Below are 16269 nucleotides of genomic sequence, written 5' to 3'. Positions count from 1 at the left end.
TGGTCCTCAGGAGTGTCTTTTCTTTGACACAATGCGCCACCTTGCGAGCGTTTTGAGCTACTGCCATGCACGCTGCATTACAGGCAGGCATCTTGACAGTCGGCAACTTGGGGTCCTCTCTGCTGTGTGAATGGAAACTAATAAACAACGGAACTAACCCACAGCTAAAAACAATCACTTTCTTCCTGTCAGATTAGTTAAGTAACCGCGTTTTGTTAACTTACGAACAACTATTAGATGGCAGGCTAGTCTCCAATAGGTAACCTAATTATCTTTCTGAAAACCTTTAACTATAAAATAGTTAAATTAGCCCATTCTGGTACTTCTAGCTAGCTGGACGTGTTGACCAACGTCCTGTTGCTGTGGTCATATTTCCACTGAAGGAGATGGATGGTTATCCCGGAGTCGTTGGTGCTGATTCTACAAAACACCAAGAAAGACATTACTACTTGTTATCTGAACTGCAAACATTAGTCAAAGATTTACCAAGGTAATATTGCCTTACCTTCAGGGAGGACTTTTGGGAATGTCTCGGTATTAGCTGTATGGGTAACTTGTAACTGCAACTTGATGGTTATTGTTTGTTTCGTTTTTCTCCATGGTTAGCTCCTTCCAGCAGCGCCTGTCCTACAACACGCTGGGTGACCTGGCTCTGGCGCTCATAGATGGGACAGTCTACGAGATTGTGCAGGGGCTCCTGGATATTCAGCATCTAACAGAGAAAAATCTGTACAACCAGAGACAAAAGCTGCACGGTGAACACCAAGGTTAGAGCTCTGCTGAACTGAAAACATGGGGGGGGGACAACTTCTGGAGTCTGCTTCTATGAGCAAGCCCATGCCTGTTAACATTCCTGGATAATTGCTGAGTTAAACCAGAATTCCTCTTAAATCAAGAACTTTATGAGCTACCAAACCTGCTTCTAGGTGTGAGGTTGTAATTGCAAATGTCAGTGTGATGCTTGACCGGTCATTCATTTTGTGTGTAGCACTTAAACAAGATCTTGTACGGAAGCACAAAGACGCGCTGCAGACATGCAAGTCTCACAACCTTGCCCTTCTCAAATCAAACCAGCAAGCTGAACTAGAGGTAAGGCAGTGAAGTATCAGGGTCTCTCATTACCAAAAGGGTTATGGTTGTTTCCATATGCTTTTTTGATTTTCTAATTGGTTATCAGGCTCTGGAAATTCGTGTGCGAGAGGAACAAAGAATGATGGATAAGAAGATTGTAGCAGAAATGGATCAAAAAGTGATTGACCAGCAGAATACCCTGGAGAAGGCTGGCGTCCCGGGGTTTTATATCACCACTAATCCTCAGGTAAACGACTACACTTGTCTGCTCATTGTAGTTGAAATGTACAGCCTACTAACGCCACAAATAGTTGGGTAGCATTGACAACATGCAGTTTGTAGTGGAGACAAATGTCCTGCAGATGGCGCTGTATGTCTTAACAAATTGCTCTTCTATTGATATTTCAGGAGCTCACAATGCAGATGAACCTACTTGAATTGATCCTCAAGCTTCAACAGAAGGAGTCCCAATCTGGAATCCTTTGAGAAAGACACCTAAAGAGATGGACAAAATAATGCAATGGCCACAGGCGGCATATGCTCACATTCCAGTAATTGTGAGAGTAAACATGTTTCAGTCAACATGTGTCATTGTTCTCTTTAAACATGTTCAGGAAATCTTTATCACATGTTGTTATGAGGACAATATTCACCATCAAACCCTGCAGTAGAAGGCTGGATCTCAAGTGTTCAAGTAAGATGTTTCCAGTCCTGGAAGAGAACTAGCAGGTACTTTACAAACATATTATATACATAAATAGAGAAATTAAATAGTAGAGGATCAATATGTCGCTTATGGATGAGTGAAAGTGAAAGTAACTAGGATTAATGTCATGACCTTCTGCAGTGAGATGGTATCTCCATAAGGGACTCCTGATACCTTTGGAGAAGTAAGCACCATATAGGGGAAAAGGAATATTTTATTACTGTGTGTGTACACAGAGATCCAACTCTGAGCAGCAATAGTGTACTGACAGCACACATGACTTGTGCAGTGTGAAAGTTGTTCGTAAAGGTTTTGTGAAAACCCACTGTCTGTTTAAATTAGCCTCTGGACACTTCAGAAATGGTCCAGCTAGGCCTCAGGATGTTGATTTAAAATGTGTGAAATAGAAAGAAGGTGTGAAATGTGTCTGTTCTTTAATTATTTGGACAGTATTGTGATACATTTCTTGCACTTTTTTCTTATTTTTGCTTCTATTGTGTATCTATTGTGTTGGTTTTTTTTATCTGTTTAGTTTTTTTTTTAGTTATGTTGGTACTAAGGGTGCAAAGTAAGTGTTGCGCTAACCTCTTTATATTTACATAGAAATTTTTTAAATGTCAATGTTGGTTAGTGTTTACACCAGTGTCCAGCATAAATAAACATATGAGCGACAATGAACAGTTGAATTAATGATATGATGTACAGTATAAACAGTATGGACAGTAGCAGTAAATATTAGCATGTCCATTAATTAATTTGTTTCCATAAAACAAAAGTTTCTCAAAATGTCTTTGTGTTTTGTAAATTATTTAACAGAATTAATTTGTGTTAATGTTAATGTAAATCTTTTTCAGTTCAGTCATTTGTGCAGCGCCGGATTCCAAATAACTTCACTGGGAGACTGCCACTTCTCATCACTCCACGTAGAGCCAATTAAAACGTGCACCTGTTAATGGGTCACTCGATTGATTGCTCAGTCAAGATAGCTGCGCAAACAGGCAGCTGATCAAAATCTGTTTTGGATTATTTTTTTCATTTGTAAGGAATAAGCTTAGCCATTTAGGAGTTTTCTTTAATCAAACTATACATTTGACATCAAATTGGTGATACAGTTTTTCCTGTTGAGGTACGCTGCACAACCCAGGCCTCTTACTCATTTTATCCCTTATTATATATGCCTTTGTGTCAAACATACACCATAAGTGGTTCATAATGTTACTGCTAAGCCTCCGCAGGTCCAACTGCAGGTCTCATATCCAATCAATCTTCATTTCACTCACTACTGACCAAGATTTTTATGATCACATAAAGGCTCCATGGCCAGGCACCTGACAGTATGATTTACTCACTGTGCCCCCATATCTCCAGTTGGCTTCTTAGATTTCCTGACAGGGATTTATTAACGGCTGTCTCTTGGTAGAAAAACTAAAGGGAATCATGCGTGCTTACCTTTGGTTATGGACTAAACACTGAAGACACACCTTTCCAGGTGGCCTCCTGATCCTGTTTTGTGCTTTATTTGTAGGCTACTGTTTGTTTAAACTTTAAACTTCTATCCATTTGTCACTCGAACTGTTGAAATACTGTTTTCACTGGTGGAAAGTAACTTAGTACATTTACACAGGTGCTGTATTAGTACAATTTTGAGATACTTGTATTTAAGTAAATACATAAAATGTTAAACTTGTCAAAAAGGTCATTATCTTGGTTTGACTCATATTTAAAGGGTCGGGAACAGTGTGTTGTAATTATTAATTATGTAAAGCTTGTATATAAATGTTTAAATGGACTTGCTCCTCAGCCTCTCTGTAAGTACAAGAGACTACAGAGTAGCAGCAGATCCACAAGAGCAGCTTCAAGTGGCAATTCTAAAGTTTCATTTTGCAAAACTTCTTTTGCTCAGATGGCCTTTTCAGTGAAAGGAGCAAAGCCTTGGAACTTGCTAAACACTTGAAAACTGCTGCAAACTTCACCACTTTTAAAAGAGAGGCCAAGTTAGTTCTAGTCTACTGTAGTTAGCATTACATGTTTTTCATTGCATTTTGATTTACTAATTTTACCTCCTTTTATCTTGTGTTATACTGTAATGTATTGTATTTTCTTTTTTCTTTCATCACTGTTTTAATGTTTTATTTCTTTAAAAGCCCTTCTAGGGACAGGTGTTTAGGAATTAGCAACTGCTAAAAACACACATTGGATGTGGTACACACATTGGATTGCTGTTTTCAGTTTATCTATGTTAGATGTATTGATCCCTAATAAAAATATTTAACTGCTGAAGTTACAAGTTAGATTTTCCATACAAAACATATGATGAACTTATTACATATGTTTTCAGTTATTGATGCTGATTAGACTTACTCAGGTTGTATAAAGCTATGCCGGGACTTATGATAAAGTTGTAAACTGCATGGCAGCAAAGCTCACAGAAGAGCCCTTGAAGTCCAGAAAAATATGCTTTATCTTGTTGCAAAGAGTACAAACTTGTGTGTAACCTACATGATCTACTTGAGTGCATAAAATTAAAAAATATATATATTATCTTTGGTCCATAATTTAACACTCAAGGGGACCATTTTGACCATTTTAAGTACATTGTGCATATATTAATGGACTTTTAGTTTTACATTTTAGAATTGAAGAAACAGTATTTGTTGTGGGCTATACGTAAGTAAATGATCTGGGTACTTTTTTCACCGCTGACAGTTTTTACTTAAGCTGCTTACTTCACTTGTAGTTAGCCAACTACGCGAGGTTCCCAAACATGTTCACATTTATATTCAGCGACCGAATCCGGGACCCCATCTGGGACCAATGGCTCAGGATTATCTCCTATTCTGCTATAATTTGGGTGGGGCGCAGTGGGGAAGCCCTTCCAGCAGCAGTATAAAGGTGACTGTGCCTTTAAGGCGCAGTCCAGGCAGTGCATGTTGCTTTTATTCCTCGGCGCACCTTCTGCTCCATCGCCAGACGATGCATCCCGGCAACTTCTAACAGAACCGGACCTGCGGCACAGATGAGTGACACTGAACAACAACGGTAAAACGATGCTTAAATTTATTAGGTTATAATAGCCGTTTCTATTTTTGTGGAAAGGGAATAAATAAGCACACCTGCCTCACGAATTAAGAGTGCGATGTCGCTCTGCATAATATCCAGTGACATCCAGGAGAGGGGAAGTCTAATCCACAAACGGTTCTCTTTTTGCGTCAGTTTCCATTTTGTTGTAAATTATTTATTTGGCATTAAAACGATGCGTATAGCCTATTCCCCGCATTGTCTATCCTCTCCACAGTACGGTATGCGTTCACGGCTATATACTGAAGATGAATAGTGTAAGCGAGTCGTGTAGTTTATGACTGTAGTTTTATTTCTAGTGGGGAATAAAGCGTTACGTAATTATATCAGAGGCATCCTGTTCTCGCCATATGCTTGTCGAGGGCAGGAATCGGATGCTGCACCGCCCGGAGGATGAATACGGCTTCTCACAAATGAAACGCCTTAATATTTTGTCGGCAGTCAAACAAATCAAACATGCATCATCCACATCTTTTATCATTACTGTGTGTAAATCTTTTATTTTACACATCAGCGCACCGTGTGCCTTTAAGATGACGTGGGCTGGCCTTGTACTGAGTGATGAGTGTCCGGTGCTACACATTAAGGCCTCTCAAAACCCAGTTAAACTTTAAGTGAGAAACAGCCAGATAGACTACACCTTAAAACTGCTTGCCGACTCTTGGGATTAATTTGGGATTATAGATTTTATTTCTTTGATATGACCTACAGCGTAAGTGACAGTTTACTGCTGTAATTATCAGAAATGTAACATCTGGGTCTACTGTATGAAAGACTACAGGAGATCGCAATTAACCAACATTATTTTCATTATGATTGTCACCAACGCTTTACAAAATGCATATTTATTTCTACATACTATTAAAGGAATTAAAATAGTGTAAAATGTTAAGACTGGACATTTCATGTCGCCATTGTTTTCATTACACAGACTGCAAAGATGAAGAGATAATTTCCTTTAAATGAGGTTGAGCTTGGAAGAGATGTTTTTATCCAAATTGACTTGGTATAGATTGGTTTTCACATAGACCTATGTGTATATTTATATCTATAAATTTGTTTTGAGCCAATCACCATACCCCACACTGCAGACAGCATGTCCAGCTAGACATCTTAAATACTGTATGAACATAAAGTTAACTTCAACCATCATTCTGTGTTTCTTGATGTGACCTGAATGTGAAATACACAGTGTGCAGGTTAAATGAGTCAGACCTCACACACTTGAAGCCACTTCTCCTGTTCTGATGTTTACTTTTGGTCTTACAGGTCAGCTTCATAGACAGGTAATGGATCCAGTGTGACTGTTTCAACAACATCCTGCCCAGCTGGCTGATCTAACTCTTTAGCTATGGCAACTTGTCCCAGAGGCTGCACCCCAGCGGTGCGCCTTTGTCAGAAACTGAACAGGCTCAAGATACTGGAGGATGACATGATGGCCACGTCGCTGAAACGCTGCCTCTCCACCCTGGACCTGACTCTGTTGGGAGTTGGTGGCATGGTGGGCTCTGGGCTTTATGTCCTGACAGGAACAGTAGCTAAAGAAATGGTTGGGCCTGCCGTCATCATATCCTTCCTTTTTGCAGGTTTTGCGTCTTTACTGGCCGCCTTTTGTTACGCAGAGTTTGGAGCACGCATTCCAAAAACAGGATCCGCCTACATGTTTACCTATGTCTCTGTGGGGGAGATCTGGGCCTTTCTCATAGGCTGGAATGTGATTCTGGAAAACATGATTGGTGGCGCTGCTGTGGCACGTGCCTGGAGTGGCTATCTGGACTCCATTTTTAACCACGCCATCCAGAACTTCACAGAGACACACATTATGAAGTGGGACGTGCCCTTCCTTGCCCATTACCCTGACCTCCTTGCAGCAGGGATTCTAGTAGTTGCCTCGTTCTTCATTTCCTTTGGAGTTCAAGTGTCTTCTTACCTCAACCATATCTTCTCCACTATTAGTATGGGTGTCATCGTTTTCATCCTGGTCTTTGGCTTTATACTGGCTGAACCAGTCAATTGGAGCCAGAAAGAGGGAGGTTTTGCACCTTTTGGGCTGTCTGGAATACTGGCAGGCTCGGCCACGTGCTTCTACGCATTTGTGGGCTTTGATGTAATTGCGTCCTCAAGTGAGGAGGCAAAGAACCCGCAGAAAGCTGTTCCCATTGCCACTGCAATCTCCCTTGGACTAGCAGCAACCGCTTACGTCCTGGTCTCCACAGTGCTCACACTAATGGTACCCTGGCACACACTGGACCCCAACTCGGCTCTGGCAGATGCTTTCTTCCGCCGTGGTTACAGTTGGGCTGGAATTGTCGTGGCAGTAGGTTCCATCTGTGGTGAGTGTCAACGTTTAACTGAAAAGTATTTAAATGGCTGTTAGAAGTATAATAACGTAGATATAGTTATGCATTGTGTTTAGCAGTATTGGTTGCTCTCTGCTATATTTTGACATATGTTCTGTTAATCACTCTGTTCTCATTTCTAGCTATGAACACTGTGCTGCTCTGTAATCTCTTCTCCCTCCCTCGGATTGTGTACGCCATGGCGGAAGATGGGTTGTTTTTCTCCATTTTCGCACGGGTCAATCCCGTCACCAAAGTCCCTGTCATTGCTATACTGGTGTTTGGGATCCTCATGGCCACCATGGCTCTCATCTTTGACCTGGAGGCCTTGGTTCAGTTCTTGTCCATCGGCACCCTCCTGGCGTACACCTTTGTGGCAGCGAGTGTTATTGTGCTGCGCTTCCAGCCTGATAAAACCAGCTGCAAGGGAAGCACTTCCACATCTCCCAACCCTAATGCGGAGCCTTCCCCTGCCCCCTCCGAGTCTCAGACCATAACTGAGGACAGCGGGGAGCTGAAGCAATATGAGTCCTTCTCTGACAAACTCCAGTTGGTGGAGAGGCAGAAGACAAGAGAGCGGCGTGGGGTGGGGCAGCTGAGGGCCTACTGGGAACCATACTTGGGCAGGCTGTTGGGGGACTGTGAGCCAGGCGAGGTGGTGGCCTTCAGCGTGCTAACTCTGATAGTGAGCTCAGTCTCCCTCTGTGTTGTGCTAGAATTTGGAAGCAAACAGCTACAGCTGCCGGTCTGGAGCGTCACAGTGCTACTGGTGATTTTCATCTTAGCTTATGTTCTCAGCCTGGCGCTAATATGGATTCACGAGCCACAAACCGTCAGTAAAACATTCCAGGTGAGGTCCCTACTTCTTTTTACACTATTACTGTGTAATATGATGATGGAATACTGCTGTCTTTCACTTGTAGTTTGGTCCTGGATACAATTATTTGAAGCCAAATGTTACTGTAATGAAAACTGCATTATCTATAATTGGGGTATGACTGAAGTATTATTGTTGTATAGGTACCTTTGGTTCCACTGACTCCAGGTGCCAGTATCCTCATTAATGTATTTCTCATGATGAAGCTCAGCCCTCTAACCTGGATTCGATTCACTGTATGGATCGCTATAGGTAAGAAAGCACCAGAGGTCAGGCAGAAAACATATTGCATTGTTTCCTGCAAAAATGAATGCACATTTTGCTTAACTTAAGGTGACAAAATTGATTTACTGTAAGTGTAGAGTATACCACGTCCTCTCTACACAAACACAGCTTTGCATGTTGTTTAGGCCATTTGGATTTATTAAAGGCGGACTAATCCACAGCGCACACATGACTGATTTTTATCACAAAACATCTGCCGGCTGTTGCTAGTGAAACTGATGTACATCATAAGTTTAAACAAACATTTTCTGTAAGTAACCTTTTGTAAGTAACCCCCTGAGGATGTAGATGGTGGTCAAAAATCCTAATGCCCTGTCAGTAAGGGGGGCATCAATGGGGAAACATGATTAGCTGCATTAGCTTAAGGCTCCTCAGGACCAGTAAACCATTTAAACACTACTGTCAGACTGCAGCAAGTTAACAAGATGCACACGCATGGAATATTACACTTGGCAGGGCCCAAGGCACTTTTCGGTTCCCTAGAGAAAGAAAAGGCCACTTATTTTCCATAATGGGCATTGAAGGGGGGGGGAAGCATGGTATTTCTTCATTCGACTCAGAGTTCAGGTGGAGTTAAAGCCAAATAATCAATATTACATAGAAAAAATAATTACAAATAGATAGTGGATTCCATTGACTATAGTAAATCTAAAGCATCTGACATATTGTTCAGTTGTAAAATTAAAAGCTGTAACATCAACGCTATTGTGACAGTCTGTTTATAGGTTTTTTTAATGCAAAAACATTGATTTTACTCATAGAGAATAAAATGTGGAGACACTTTTCTTACTACTCACATGTGTGCAGCGAGCCCTGATGTTAATGTTGAGTCTTTAAAGTTACAAGTGTTTCCTGCTGTCCTTTTCCCAGGTCTCTTAGTGTATTTTGGCTATGGGATCTGGCACAGTAAGGAGGGCATGCGGGAGCTCCAGCCCAAAGACATGGCCGCCCGCTATGTGGTGCTACCCAGCGGCAGCCTGGTCGAGACAGTGCAGTCTGTCCAGCCTGATGGACAAGTGGACTCCTCTGCGCACCACATCAACCCCTCCACTTCCTCGACAGCTGAGGAGTACGCAGGAAAGAGATGATGTGTGACCAAATATTGTCGTTACCACTGCCTGGTATTCTCTGCTGTCTCCCACTCATGTGCTGTACTATTACTTGTGTACTGTCTGTAACTCTCTCCCTTTAGCGTGACCGGCCTGCCACAGTCTGTACTCGTTGCTCTGCAAATGTAAGCACACCACGGGATGAGATGCACGCTCTCTGTCTCATTGTGAAGCATATTTGTATATCTTGTAATACTCGAATGTACAGTAGAGAGCTTTATTACTGTCCTGTAAATTCCTAGCGTCAAAGTTGTATTATATCCAACTTTCCAGCTCTTTTCTTGCATCCTTGTCAGTTTGTCAAACTCCATGTGTTTATAGGTTATATTTGGTGCTTACTTTGTGACAAACTACTTTTAGTTAGGTAAACTCATTGGATGATTGTTTTAAAATGTTATCACAGACCTGGAGCAGGATAATCAACATTCACCAAAACTGTCATTTTGATGTTAACAAAGTGGAAGACAACCTACCCCCTTTTTGGAAGATATAATTTTGAGCACAGTAGGCATTCATTTGTTGCATGTTATTTTGTTTCCATCAGTAATTTGTGTCCACCTTTTAAGTGGCTGAACAACACTTCACACACTTCTCTTAATCTCCTAAATCTCATCCCATGACCCTGTTCTTTTTTGTGTCACTGATCTTACACTTGTGCAGCCTTTTCACACGCTATTTAAACAGCAGTATCTCTCCCCCCTTTTCCCCGTTGGCATGAGATTAGAAATCCAAGCACATAGATTTTCGAGATTTTATTTTATTGTCATGTGACTAATTTTTCTGAGATAACCTGAGATAATTACATTATTGGTTATATAAGGAGGCACAAACCTTTTGAATGGGAATCTTCGCACACAGGGTAGGATATTGGCAGGCAGGCAGTCAATGGTTATTATGTTAAACCTAGCATGTGCCTCTTCTCTCTGGGGCCTCCGTAATCCCAGCAGATTTGCGGCAGTCCCTGTCTCCAGTCCGCAGCTTGACCTAGATTAGATAAAGGCACACATGTGAGAACACTCATATTATACAGATAACATTCCCACAACCTGCAATTATGAACAACGGTGTCAGTAGTTTTTTTACATAAATGTCCTTAAAAAGATCCCGACGAATTCTATGTTTTTATTTATTTCAGTTTGTGTTTGCATGTGTTACATAAGAAACCTATGGCCTTAAACATGTTGTAATCATTGTAGACTGACTTCCAAAGTTAAAGTAATCAGTCTTAATGATTTAGTTGTTTAATCTATTTTGTCTGTTTTAAAATTATATAAAAAAAAAACTCTTACACGGGACTTCATGCTTTCTAATTATTGAACCAAAACACAAACTTGGAGGAGAATGTACACTTGGAGGCATTTTGGTATTTTCATCTAAAAAGGAGTCAGTTCAAGAGAATTTTGTAGAACTTTGCACACTGAAAACTAATCGTCTGGTAAATTTGTGTCAGTTAAGCTTTAGATGTTGGGACCAGTGACACATATTGATACTGTGGTGCTTTTTTAAAGTTGATTGTTTTCTCACCTCTTTCTCTGTCTTTTTTGTGCTAAGAAGCACAAGTTATAATTTATCCAATTATTTTCTTACTTCTGAAAAGCGTCATACTCTGTACTTGCACATTAAGTTCTCCAATCTTTCTGTTATAGTGTATGTCTGTATAAAATGCAAAAGACTATGTATAAATGATAAATAAATGTTTTGAAGCAGCATTTACAAAAATAGAAATTTTGGAATAATCTGACTGCAGTATCACCTCAGGGAATCATATCCTACAAGGTTTACACTAATACATTATTTATGAAAAAAGTTATGAAGTCTAATCCTAAAAATAGGTGCTTGGTGTCCTGTTCAGAGGGTAGAATAAGAACTACAACATACCAACCTAAACATCCCACATATAATACACCTATCTAAATATTCACAAAAAGATGAAAACAAATACAAAAAAACATAATGAAATAAAATAAACAATTAATAGCATAAAATTTCAACAATGACAAAAGGCTAAAAACACTAAAAGTTTAATTAATTCAGAGTGGCTGTGGCCTCATGATAACAACAAGACTGCTGTATCCCTGCTACATTACACCAATGTGCAGATTGAATTATTACTCGTAAAAAATTTTTACATTTTTACTACATTGTATTATTAAGTACATTCACACATTTCTTTCTCTTTCCTTTAATAAAAAAATGTTTACACCTGTTTTTTGAAAGTAAAAGATTCAAAGTATCTCATATCATCTGGTAAACTGCTACATATTTTGTCTCATACACCTGTCTGATGCCATCTAGGCATTTATACCATGATTTATACATGACTTGTTGCAAAATAAGAAACCAATATTATTTAGTCATTTTAATGATTTAAAATGTTCTGTACTTACATTGTTTATTTTATCGTAATCAAAAATTTAGCTAATTATTATTTTTTGTAGTCAAGTCAATTGTAGCTATATAGCCCAATATCACAGATCATACATTTGCCTCAAGGGTCTTTACAATCTGTACAGCATACCCTCTATCCTATAATATTCACTTGCACCTGTGGACTGGGTGAACAAGTTTAAGACTAACTGCAATTACATGCTTGATGACACAACTGTATAGTTAACCCACTTTAGGGATTAACTCTCAGGTCATGAGCTTTCATTTATGTGGATGAAATGAGAGATCAGGTGTTCATTGAGCTAATATTAGTGAGAGATCAGAGAGTGTTGACACAAAGTCTACTGGTAATGTTAAGTAGGTGTTTGCTAATATTAGATTATTATAGGATTTTCACTATCTGTCAGGTTAATGTAAAGTCAGATACAAGAACAAATAATACAGTTTGTTTTACTCAGCTCTGACACAAGTCAATTCCCTTGGGCTCCTTTTTAGACTCAGATTACACAACTGAGCTCATGGCATCTCAAATTACCGCTGCACAACAAGCCTTGTGACGTGTGGTGCAAATAAAAAAACGAGGCGTTAACTCACAATGCTCTACAGTATGTGCAGTCTTCATCTCGAGGATTTACTGACAGGCTATCATGGAGGGACTTTGATACAAAGGCCTGTAGGGATGATTCAGCAGAGCATGAATCCTGTGAGCACTTGTGTTTCCATAGAAACTCCCACTCCCCACCCTTTGTCAAATATCATTTGGAAGCTATCGCCATATCTGTCTCCGTCATTGTTTGTGTGACATTCAAGGTTGTACAAACTGTCCATTGATGCAGAACTGTTAAACTATTCTATTAATCCACAGAACGTTTATTAGATATATTCAACTTAACGTAATAAGAGATGTAGCCGTAACTGTGTACATAATAACAATGAAAAATGAAAAATAAAAACATTTGTGTTAGTGTGGTCTAATGTACAATTAGACATCATGGCATATTGATGTAGGGAATGTGACTTTCATGAGCCACGTAGTTGTTGCCAAAGATTCCTCATACAACGCTGTGTTCTTTCTCTCTCCCGCTGCAAGACTATTTAAATGAATTTACGCATTCAGGGTTTCATTTTTTCCTCTGAATCAAGCCTCTGGAATGAGAGAGGAGAGAACCACTGCGTGTTTTTGTGTGGCTTTTAGCAGCAGTGGAGCCTGTGTTGAGGTGGAGGGTTTTAAGGTGAAGTTGCTGGGACGAGGGGGAAGCAGTGGCAGTGGACACACGATCCTCTGACCCAGTTGACTCCAGACCACTTTCCCCTGATCTTACTTCCTTCCCTCTGTTACTGTATCCCAGCCATGTTGCACTGCTGCTCTGCCTGTGGTACAAAAGAGAAATAAGGCAAAACTGGAAACACAACCTGGCGATTAATCACTTATAAAATGTGAGCTTAATACTACCTATCTTCAAAAATAACACTTTTAGCAAATCTAACTTACAAAGGACTCTTCTGCAATTGTGTCAGGTCATTTTGTGGGTTTTCTACTGTTGTGCTGGGCACAGAGAAGCTCCATGTCTCCTGAGGTGAGGCTTCCTTTTGATAAAAATGCATCATTTTAATATAATTTTCAATAATCCCAATAACATCCAAAAGAATGTTCCATTCACCCTACCCTGGTTGCATTATTTTGTACTCTGTCCCTCAGTTTCATGAGGCTGGTGTGCAGGGTGGTGTTTTCCTTCTCCAGAACTTCTATACGAACGTTATTTGCCCGGAATTGTTGCTCCATATCCAAAAGCACGTTTCCCGTAGCTTGAAAATATACAATGAACAACATATAAACACTTACAACATGACTACAGTACACAGAAAAAGAGGTGGTTGGGAAATAAATGGCTGGATACGGGGCCACACTTTTCTTTTACCTAGTAATGCATGTGGTTCTGTGTGTATTGCAAAGAAGCTAGCTGATACTCTATGGGAGTGTAGCACTGAATGTTTTTTTTTCTGAATACATCCAGGTAATGCCAGTCAGTGGGTGATTCATGTATGACATTCAAATATTAAATAAATACCTACTCTGTGGTTGGGCTTGAACCAGAGGGCTGAGCTCCGGGAAAGCCACCAGCAGCCTCTCCCTCTCCCTTAGAGCTTGCACATATTCCTGCAGCTCAGCCACACTGTTCTTTAGCTCGCCTACGTGTGTTTCTAGTGTCTGCTTCTCCTTCTGGAGCTCTAAACACAGGTCCTGTTGGAGAGAAGCACCACAGCATGAGCTACTAGGTTTAAAAGTCTTTGTTATAAAAATGCTGGGTATGTGGTACTAAAGAACTCCAGTATACCTGCTGTTGGGTGAGCTGAGCCTGCACTTGTTCCTTCTCCTCTGACATCTCTTGCAGCTGTTTGTGTAGGTCGATCTGTCTCTCCTCCCTCTCTCCCAACTGCCTCTGCAGCTCCTCGCACTCTTCGTCAAGAGCATCAACTCTCTTTAGCAAAGATTTCTGCTTTGCCTGCATTGACTGGATGCACAACAACAACAAAAAACACCTGTATAAATCTATTTGAAACCAGTTATGTGACTGATTTAAGGGAGAGACGGTCAAGGTCTCCAGCTGAAAACAGCAAATAATCTGGTGTTTGTCATGACACTGACCTCCTGCTGGCGACAAGCGCTGTGATACTTGGCATTCTCTTTGTCAAGACGGAGCTGAGTTTCAGAGACTTGACTCTCCAACTGCTGGATCTTTTGCTGTAGTTTACAACAGGCCTCTTCCTCTACATGCAAGGCCCTCACTTTCTCCTGCAGCAAATTCTTTTCACATTCTACCACAAAAATAAAATGATCCATCATACAGCATATGGGGTTATTTTATCTGTGTAACTAAGACAAATGTATTTCATACAATAATACAATACGATAATACAATAAAATATGAATATTATAAGAGGGGTGGCATAATAAACTAAATCTTACCAAGTGTTTGTAACGTATCTTGTTGTACTGCCACTTTCTCTTTCAGTCTGGAATTACTCTCCTCCAAGCACAGAGTTTCTGTTACAAAAATATTAAACATAGTAGTAAATGTGACCTCAATGAGCTCCCATCATACTTCTTTGTGAATTTTCTGCACCTCTCTTCAGCTGTTGTTGCTCCTCTTGCAGCCTTTGCTCTGTTTCTTTCATGGATCTCTGTGCTTTCCGCAGGGAAAACTCTAGCTGGACTATGTTTGCTTGGTGTTTTTCCATCTCTTGCTTGAACTCTTTCTGCGCTTTTGCCAACTGAGACCTGAATCTCTCCCTCTCTGTTTCTGCTGCCACTAGTCTATCTTTAAGAGGCTGCACAGTACCCCGCACATCTTGAAGATGCTTTGCCATCCGGCGCATGTCTCGGAGCTGCTCATTGGCCCACTGGGAGACATCGCCTGCTGTCATATGTCCCAGCTCCAGCGTGTCCTTCACAGCTACTAAGAGTGGCTGCAGAGATGAGGGCAGGCCCTCACTCTGAAACAGCTCTATCAAAGCATCTCCTGTTACTCTCAAAATGGATTGCACTTCATGACATGCGTCGCAGGGAACAAGGGATGATTCAAATGTCTGGCAGCTTACATTGTGGCTGTCGACTTTAAGGTGACATGGGGTGTTGTGGGTAGGACTGGAGGGTATATGATTCTGTGGCAAATGCTTGAACGAGCTTTTTGAAGACTGGGCAGATAAGCAGTGTCTGCAAGAGTCACACTTTGAGCTCATATAGGGGGAGACAGATGCCACTGTCTCTGTCTCATCACATGTCTTTGCTTTTGTCTGTTTCTTAACGTCATGGAAGGTCTCCTAAAAGAATAAAGAAAAGCATAAAGCTTAATGAAAGCTGTCAGTTTGTTGTCAAGTATCTTTACTTAAATAAAGCAATGTGCCTACCTTCAGGTTGGCGAATTGAACTAAATTACTCCAATAGTTTCTGACTACAAGACCAACTGACAGGCATCCTTTCTGTTCGCTCCTGTGGCTGCACCTAATTTGCTCAACATAAGCATTGAAGCTTTGTAGAAGGAGCAGTAGTCTTGTTTAGCGTGAGGAAAGAAAAAAAAAGTCCTGTTTTAGTTTTTAAGAGAAATAAACGTATTAGTGTGATATAATGTTAGACTGCGTATATTACCTGTCGATCACCAGCTCCAGTAACACAATGTGGGAGTGCTGGTTGAATGCATCCTCCCCATCCACAAAGTCATATTGCTCCAGTAGAGCTACCATGTCCAGGTTACAGGAGAGTTTATCAGGGAACTTCCAGGAGGTAAAGCGACCCGGCCCGGTTCTAGAAAATACGTCCAGAATCGCCCCTTGAAGGTCGACGAGGTCTTTTCGGAGGCTCTCGATACAGTCCTGACGGCCCAAGAACTGACTCATGTCTGACAAGCTAACGTTAGC

General features: G+C 40.7%; 3 protein-coding genes across 4 annotated transcripts; 2 read left to right on the top strand and 1 right to left on the bottom strand.

Moving 5' to 3' along the window:
• The first annotated feature begins 110 nt into the window (after positions 1-110).
• dgcr6 (DiGeorge syndrome critical region gene 6) lies at positions 111-2565 on the top strand. Its single transcript, XM_038703108.1, has 5 exons — positions 111-490; positions 607-767; positions 989-1089; positions 1178-1318; positions 1480-2565. Exons 1-5 carry the CDS (start codon positions 387-389, stop codon positions 1555-1557), a joined length of 585 nt encoding a protein of 194 aa, XP_038559036.1. The 5' UTR covers positions 111-386; the 3' UTR covers positions 1558-2565.
• A 2107-nt stretch (positions 2566-4672) lies between these two features.
• Positions 4673-11174, top strand: slc7a4 (solute carrier family 7 member 4). 2 transcript variants are annotated; one of them, XM_038703103.1, is made up of 5 exons: positions 4673-4816; positions 6125-7188; positions 7338-8044; positions 8215-8323; positions 9227-11174. In XM_038703103.1, exons 2-5 carry the CDS (start codon positions 6207-6209, stop codon positions 9442-9444), a joined length of 2016 nt encoding a protein of 671 aa, XP_038559031.1. In that variant the 5' UTR covers positions 4673-4816; positions 6125-6206; the 3' UTR covers positions 9445-11174. The 2 variants fall into 2 exon arrangements, with proteins under 2 accessions (XP_038559031.1, XP_038559032.1); XM_038703104.1 differs by lacking the exon at positions 4673-4816 and adding an exon at positions 5451-5567.
• Positions 11175-12702: 1528 nt separating this feature from the next.
• On the bottom strand, positions 12703-16267 carry ccdc157 (coiled-coil domain containing 157). Its single transcript, XM_038703102.1, has 10 exons — positions 16001-16267; positions 15763-15904; positions 14979-15675; positions 14822-14899; positions 14501-14670; positions 14190-14366; positions 13927-14095; positions 13520-13659; positions 13346-13440; positions 12703-13224 (listed from the first exon to the last, which is right to left on the bottom strand). The coding sequence occupies exons 1-10, from the start codon at positions 16246-16248 to the stop codon at positions 12975-12977; spliced, it is 2166 nt and encodes a 721-aa protein (XP_038559030.1). The 5' UTR covers positions 16249-16267; the 3' UTR covers positions 12703-12974.
• Between the last annotated feature and the right edge of the window lie 2 nt (positions 16268-16269).

Source organism: Micropterus salmoides, unplaced genomic scaffold, assembly GCF_014851395.1.
Source record: "Micropterus salmoides isolate LMB-PRFRI ecotype aquatic unplaced genomic scaffold, ASM1485139v1 Ms_hic_scaffold_7, whole genome shotgun sequence".
Lineage (NCBI taxonomy): Eukaryota > Metazoa > Chordata > Actinopteri > Centrarchiformes > Centrarchidae > Micropterus > Micropterus salmoides.
Note: the sequence above shows the minus strand (reverse complement) of the source record. Positions and strands in the feature narration are given on the sequence as shown.